A 7,834-nucleotide genomic window follows, 5' to 3' on the forward strand; every position below is an offset into this window, starting at 1 on the left:
GAGACAATAATAAGTCATTGGCACCTTCCGTGCCGCGGGTGGAACAGGAAGTGGTCCCACCATTTTAGTTGGGTTTACGCATTCGAGATCGGTAAAATAACATTCCCACTTTATCCCTGCCCAGATCAAGCAGGGCTACATGGAGGAGTCACATGTTAAGATGGTTTCACATATGCTAGGATGGTTTCACATGTTCACTGTTATAAGGGACAATAGTCGATAACTTTTCGGCAGCTAAGCACAGGGGACCAAACTATTCTTTCTCTCGGATGACTGAGGAGAAAGCTAAAGAGGTAATCGGGCTAGTTGTCGCCGCGTGAAACGGGGGCCAACCAGCACCGAAGACCAAACACCACTCATACGCCAACATGTATTGTCCCTCTAGGAACGACCGTCTCAGGAAGAACTAGCCACTCATGTCAGTGGTGACAAGAGGAGCACGCGCTTCCGGGACAAATCCTTCCCAATGGAAACGCTGTGCGCGAACACATATAACTGTTCCTAATATCATAGGGAAATTTTGGCCACGGTTTCAAAAACTCATAAGTGTTGCAATTTCAGAATGTGCGACTATAAAACCATATAGTAAGGAAAATAAGCATTTTAAAAACACGGCCGAAAAATACGTGTGTGAACCAACAATACGGCGGCACACTGAAAAAAGGTTAACGTTTCTGGTTTTCCCTTGCTGCTAGTGAAATTTTGGAACCCACGGAGTTAATAAACTCCAACGGCTGACCTGGCGTTGTTTGGGAAATGCTCTTTGGTGGGAAGATAGGGGGAGTGACCACATTTTCCAGCAAGGGAGTGAGTAGTGTGAACACACGGATCAATGTCATCTGAGTATTCACAAACAATGCGTGCAGGCTCATGACAATACAGTAAATAGGCTGCGCCTGAGGGGAATGGATTGGTTATGTCGAATCCTTGAATCAGAGTTCTAATACTCTTCCTCGTCTCATCAACTACAATCATTGTCCTTAGCTCATACAATAAGATAAATAGTGGACGAAGTATAAAATGTACGAACATGATATTCCATAAGTAACGAATTGAACATATAAAGTATAAATGTATGAACATAGACGAAACGATTAACTTATATGATTCTCACTCAGATCTCTGTCTCCGGGATTGGGTTTTCATTATATGCGTGAGGGTTACAGAAATAGTCGAATGACTTTGAGACCAATATAAGCCTGCGTAGCAGGAGGAACTTCACTTACACTTTATCTATCTCTTTGTCTCTCTCCTATTCTCTTCTAAATGTTTTTCCACACCCCTCTTCACTTGGGAGAGAGGGGTATTTATAGGGTGGTTACGTGGAGTCCACTTCTGAAGCATGTTATAACCTTATCCTCTTGTGTCTTGTGCCGCTTACGCAGAGGTCTTCGTGTTCTCGGTTCTCTCTGCGTGTTCCGTTTGAATATTCAGTGCTATTTGCGCTTCCTCCACAGGATGACTGACACGTATGCTGTTTGAGGGTATTTAATTCGGACAAAACAAATCTAGCTACCCATTCAAAAGCTATATCGTAGTCCATAATTTTATCCCAACTAATGAGATGCCTTAACTAGGCAATAACAGTTCATATAACAGTGCAAATACGTATGTACATTACATAATCTTTTGAACGGAAAAGAGGAGGAAAAAGAAAGTATTTTATCAACGAAAAATAAAAGACAAGGGAATGCAGCCAAGGAAAGTATATACACATACAAAAGGAGCAAATCTTAGATGGAAATATATATTTTATGGCCACAAATCTGAAGAATCTATGAAAAATAATTGAAGTCATTTCATTGTTTTGTATTGCCACTGAGGAAAGGATAAAATAAAAGAACAGATAAGCTGGCTGTAAATAATTTTTTTTTCCCGTTTTTGTTGGTTGTTTTAACCTAATCAACAGTTATGTCTAATTTACTTTTAACCACATTACAATCATTCTTTTGGTTGTATGCAAATTTATGAAAGTACTGGTTATGTGTGTTCATTTCTGCATCACTTCATGTCCCTATTGTGCGTATAAGGTCCCATCTAGATATTCTAGGAATGTAATTTATTTATAAGCCATTCGATGTTTTGATCCATCTCTTTCTTGATTTCAGATTAATTAAATGGAGATTTTTTTCTGGTGGGTTGATTTCAGACCAAAGAATTGTTGGCTGCCCGACACCTTGTTTGCAAAATTTGATAAGCAACCTCTTGTTTCAGAAGATCATTACGAGTAGAAAACGATTCGACCCAGTCGACAAGCCGATTCATACTGAGTCAGACCAGAGTGTTATCCGATTTAATGACCATTGATTGAAGTAGTCTAGTAGTCTAAATTCGTACAGAAAAAGAAGAAAAGAAGACCTCCTCCACGCCACAGTCTTTCATACATTTGTGAATGTATTGTGTACTTCAATGCAAACAAGTTGATTCGGTCTCATTCTAGAGAGAGAAGGAAAAATAAAAGAAAGAAAAAACAGAGTGAGTGAGTGTGATTTGCTTTGCAGCAGCTTTTGCTTTTTAAAGTGATGTGATTTTGGTTTGTTTATTCAAAGGACTGTCCGGTTTAGTGTACAAAAAGAGTGAAAGACAGAGAAAGAATGGAGGAATGGACTAGGGAGAGGATATATTGCATTAGTGGTTAAGGAACCAATAAAGCAAGATTAGAAAATTGTAATTAAGTTGGAAGACTAGTAAAATCTACACACACTAATCTCAATCTCAGACCCATTCTCTTGAGATTCCAACTTCCTTTATTTAAAAAAATAGTAAAAGATGGAATTGAAAGTTTAATGGATGGCCAAACTCAGAGAATGTTGGATTCCTTCACAGGCCAAGCAATTTTCCCACTTTGATATTTCACTATCTTTTTGATGCCATTGTTGCTTTTTTCTTATCTTTTTAACTTATTTTGTTTAACAAAAACAAAAACTTACATTCAAACACACTCATCCATCTCAATGTGTATAAGAAGAATTCTGATTGACCCACCATACTGATTTAAATCTGTTACTATAGAAAAAAAAACATGTATATTAATAATGAATTCAAAAACACAAACATTCTTCTTCCTCCTCTCTTTCTCTCTAATAAATACTGTCTTCCTCCTCTAATCTTCTACACATACCCTTTTGTAGACAACAGTTATGATTGAAACACCCAGGTCTTTGTAATCCTTCTTTCTTTTGCATTTCTCTAGATTTGTTTCCCTTCCCCCACATTTTATTATACTATAAAAAATCTTACTCTTTTGTGTTGTTTTGAAGAACCAGTGGCAGGCATGATATTCTCTCTATAACCTGCTTTTCTTTTCTTTTCCATTTCCTTTTTTTCTTTCTTGGGTCTGACAATAAGATATGTGTGAGTGGATTTGTGTCATGGTAAGCATGAAGAAGTTTTCTCTTGTGTGATGTAATAAAGCAGCTTATGCCAAGCTCATCTCAAAAGAAAAGAAAAAGAAGAAGAAACCCATTCATAGTTTCACCTTTTTTCTTTCATATTACCTTCTCATTTGAATTCAATGGAAGTAAGGAGAAAACCAGTCATACATCTCTATATTTTGCTTTCAGTTTGGGTTTTTACTACTGCAACAAATGCTTTGCTAACTCCTAAGGGTGTTAACTTTGAAGGTAATTTCAATTTTACAAAATTTCTTTGTAATTTGAATGTGGGTTTTGGTTATTATCTTCATTGGAGATGATTTTTTTTTTCAAAAATGAGTTGTTGTTGTTGTTGTTGTTTCAGTTCAAGCTTTGATGGGTATTAAAAATTCTCTAGAAGATCCTCATGGATTACTTGATAATTGGGATGGAGATTCTGTTGATCCATGTAGTTGGGCCATGATTACTTGTTCTCCTGAAACTCTTCTAGTCACTGGATTGTAAGTGTTCCTCATTCAATTCAACAACATCTTCTGAATTTCTCTTATTACAATGAAGCAAGTACTTAATCAATGAAGTTGCTTTAAATGGTGATGCTATTACTTGCAGAGGACTTCCAAGTCAGAATTTATCTGGTTCTCTCTCTCCAAGCATAGGGAACTTAACAAATCTACAGATTGTGTAAGTGACAAAAAATAACTTAATCCCAGGCATTGAAGTTATCATATTAGTAGGTGTTACTGTTTTTGGCCATGTTTATCTGAAAGCAAACTTGTACTTGTTTCAGGCTACTGCAGAACAACAACATATCTGGTCCAATTCCATTTGAGATTGGAAGGCTGTCAAAGCTTCAAACACTTGATCTCTCCAATAATTTCTTCACTGCTTCACTTCCTACTTCTTTAAGCCATTTGAAAAGTCTTCAATACTTGTAAGTTAGAAATTTAATCGACTCGAATTTTGTATCTTCTTGTTTTGATTCGTGGTTCAAATCTGGTAATGAGTTTTTTGAATTAATCCCAGGAGGCTTAACAATAACAGTCTTTCTGGAGCATTTCCTCAGTCATTAACCAACATGACTCAACTTGCTTTTCTGTAAGTTATCTAACATCCTTATACTTTATTGATACAATTTGTTGTTGTTTTTCACATTTTCATGGAAATTTCTACGTAGTGTTACTGATTTTGTTTGGTCTAAATGTCTCAGTGACTTGTCTTATAATAACTTGAGTGGCCCTATACCAAAGTTTCCAGCTAGAACATTCAAGTAAGTCATCGTATAACGATTTTAACTTCCGGTTTTCGTTCCTTCTTTTGAAGAATTAGAATGAAACTAAAACTTTTCTTGCTTTCTTTCTTTTGTCAGCGTCGTAGGAAATCCACTGATCTGTGCGACTGGGTCGGAGCAAGAATGCTTTGGGACAGCACCAATGCCACTTATCTACAATTTGACCAGTTCACAAAGTATGTTTTTACTACAACTAATTTCCTCAAGTTTTTACCTTTTAGAAGAATGGACAACTTGGGCTGTTGTTTGGTTACTGAAGAAACTTCATAGTAAATCACTCAAATCCATCATCACAAATTTGAAATGTTTTCATTCTTCTCGCTGACTGACACTTAGTTCAAAACGGTTCAAACAAACAGTAGTTTAAACCATGAATGCAAGTGCTAGTTCTTTCATTATTCAAATGAACTCAAATTATCTCAAACTCTCTAGGTGCTCAACCAACAGGAAAATCTCGAAGTCACAAAATGGCCCTTGCTCTTGGATCGAGCTTGGCGTGCCTATGTCTACTCATTGTCGCATTTGGTCTACTGCTTTGGTGGAGGCAAAGATACAACAAACAGATATTCTTCGATGTGAATGGTTAGTTGCTATTTTTGTTGGTGTGTGTACTTTTATCTGGGTAGTTAAGAAGTAACAAAAATTGCAAAAGTTTATAGTTTGAGCATTCTCTTGTGATAACATCATTTTTGTGGATTCAGATCAACACCATGAAGAGGTTTGCTTGGGAAACTTGAAGAGATTTCACTTCAGGGAACTTCAAATAGCGACTGACAACTTCAATAACAAAAACATGATAGGAAAGGGAGGTTTTGGACATGTTTATAAAGGGTATCTCCAAGATGGGACTCTTGTAGCTGTAAAGAGGCTTAAAGATGGTAATGCTGCGGGAGGTGAGATCCAATTTCAGACTGAAGTTGAAATGATCAGCTTAGCGGTGCACCGAAACCTTCTAAGGCTGTGGGGGTTCTGCATGACATCCTCTGAGAGACTTCTAGTTTACCCTTATATGTCTAATGGGAGTGTTGCGTCCCGCCTAAAAGGTAACTAAAACAGGCATAAAGCCAGATTTCACCCACCGTATTAGTAGTGAAGCTGAAATATTTAGTTTTTCTTTTTAGTTTAATTGAACCAAGTTTTCTAATATCAATATGGTCTTTCCTTGCTTTTTACAGGAAAGCCAGCTTTGGATTGGGCTACTAGAAAGAGAATTGCTTTGGGAGCCGGTAGGGGTCTACTATACCTTCATGAGCAATGTGATCCTAAAATCATTCACAGAGATGTGAAAGCTGCTAATATATTACTTGACGATTACTGTGAGGCTGTGGTAGGGGACTTCGGGTTAGCCAAGCTTTTGGATCATCAGGATTCACATGTGACTACTGCTGTAAGGGGGACTGTGGGGCACATAGCTCCTGAATATCTCTCAACAGGACAGTCTTCGGAGAAAACTGATGTCTTTGGTTTTGGGATCCTTCTTCTAGAATTGATCACAGGCCAAAGAGCTCTAGAATTCGGCAAGGCCGCAAATCAGAAAGGAGCCATGCTTGACTGGGTATGCATTTCTTCCTCCATTATTTCTTTTGTCATTCCAGTACTATGTTGGCAAGGTAATACGGAAATAATTAACTGAGGCCACAAAACCATTTTTCAAATGTGAGGCTCCCGTCCCTGTTACACGAGTACTATCTTTAGATTTATGTTAACTCAAGCTGTGGACAACTTCTTCATCCAACAGGTAAAGAAAATTCACCTAGAAAAGAAGCTAGATATGCTTGTGGATAAGGATCTTAAGAGCGACTATGATCGGATTGAGCTTGAAGAAATTGTCCAAGTAGCTCTATTATGTACTCAATACCTTCCGGGTCAAAGACCCAAGATGTCCGAAGTGGTTCGAATGCTCGAAGGTGATGGGCTTGCCGAGAAATGGGAAGCTTCTCAAAGAGCTGAATCAACTAAATGCAGATCAGCTCATGAATTTTCTTCGTCAGAGAGATATTCTGATCTCACAGATGACTCTTCACTTCTAGTCCAAGCGATGGAACTCTCTGGCCCCAGGTAATATTACTTTTAAGAAAACGAAGGACTGATTAAATTGTTATGAAGAATCTTGACACTCATTTCAGTCAGAAAACAAGACATTCGAAAGGGATAAACAAAAAAGAAAAAGAAAAACGGATTGCGACATCCACTGATAGCAATAAGAGAGGAAGTATATCCATTGAAAATCGGTTCGATGAATTCGACAATTTAGCAGGAAGTGTTTGTTGTATAGTAATGGCATATAATTAGAGGATCAAAAGTAAAGGTCCTTTGTTATAGTAAATCATAAATGTACAGTGTCTGGTAAGAGGAGACCAATATTAATTAGATGGAGTGTAAGGTAATGTAATGTGAAGTTTTTGATAGTCAAGTGAAGAAGCATTATGTTTCACGCGTCTTTGATTTTGTATGAACTTAAGAATGCGATTGAAACAGCATCTGAAATGTTGAATTCAACAAAGAAGTAGCCACAATATCTAGCCACTAAACAAAGGATTAAAACAACATAATGATTTATATCTGCAGCATGTTTCTAGTTTCTGCTAACTAAGCAGAGGACAACATTTACATCCAATAGCCTCGGATATTCTTTGAAACAAGGACTGTCTCGTGTAAAATCAGAAAATATGTCCTCTGCAGTTCATCCAATTTAAGTTCAGAATCTCTTACTTCCGACAGTTCATTTCTCTGTGCCCATCTCTCTGCATGCTCCTGTGCCTCCTGTAGCCTTTCTACCTGACTAGGACTGAAACCCATAGAAAAGTTATCCGGCACTTCTCGTGACATATGAGTAAAAAGCCACACCATATTTTTCGCCTCTGGCTTCTTTCTCTTACTTTCCTCCTCCACCTCCATCTCTATACCAAATAAACTTAATTACTTCTGAAAATATTTCACTTTATGTTTTAGTTGTTCACAACACCACAATAACAAAGCTAATATCTTGAGAGTAAAACAATACCACTGTGTAAAACAATACCACTACTTAAGATGAAATTTGCTTGGCATTATAATGAACAGGGAGGTACGCATACCCAGTACACGTACTATAAACATTTGAGTTCCGAAACAAGGAAGGTACGCAAACCCAATATGCGTACAAAGCAGAATGTAATAGCTCGACCTTATA

The 7,834-nt window shown here is 37.5% G+C and overlaps 1 protein-coding gene across 3 annotated transcripts; it reads left to right on the forward strand.

Moving 5' to 3' along the window:
- Positions 1-2,666: 2,666 nt before the first annotated feature.
- On the forward strand, positions 2,667-7,178 carry LOC113275693 (protein NSP-INTERACTING KINASE 1-like). 3 transcript variants are annotated; one of them, XM_026525238.1, is made up of 12 exons: positions 2,675-3,374; positions 3,564-3,623; positions 3,739-3,874; positions 3,984-4,055; positions 4,162-4,305; positions 4,398-4,469; positions 4,582-4,641; positions 4,741-4,838; positions 5,095-5,244; positions 5,364-5,705; positions 5,838-6,217; positions 6,401-7,178. In XM_026525238.1, the coding sequence occupies exons 3-12, from the start codon at positions 3,750-3,752 to the stop codon at positions 6,722-6,724; spliced, it is 1,767 nt and encodes a 588-aa protein (XP_026381023.1). In that variant the 5' UTR covers positions 2,675-3,374; positions 3,564-3,623; positions 3,739-3,749; the 3' UTR covers positions 6,725-7,178. The 3 variants fall into 3 exon arrangements, with proteins under 3 accessions (XP_026381022.1, XP_026381021.1, XP_026381023.1); XM_026525237.1 differs by having other exon boundaries at positions 2,667-3,623; positions 5,110-5,244; XM_026525236.1 differs by having other exon boundaries at positions 2,672-3,623.
- The last annotated feature ends 656 nt before the right edge of the window (positions 7,179-7,834 follow it).

Source organism: Papaver somniferum, chromosome 4 (assembly GCF_003573695.1).
Source record: "Papaver somniferum cultivar HN1 chromosome 4, ASM357369v1, whole genome shotgun sequence".
Taxonomy (NCBI): domain Eukaryota; kingdom Viridiplantae; phylum Streptophyta; class Magnoliopsida; order Ranunculales; family Papaveraceae; genus Papaver; species Papaver somniferum.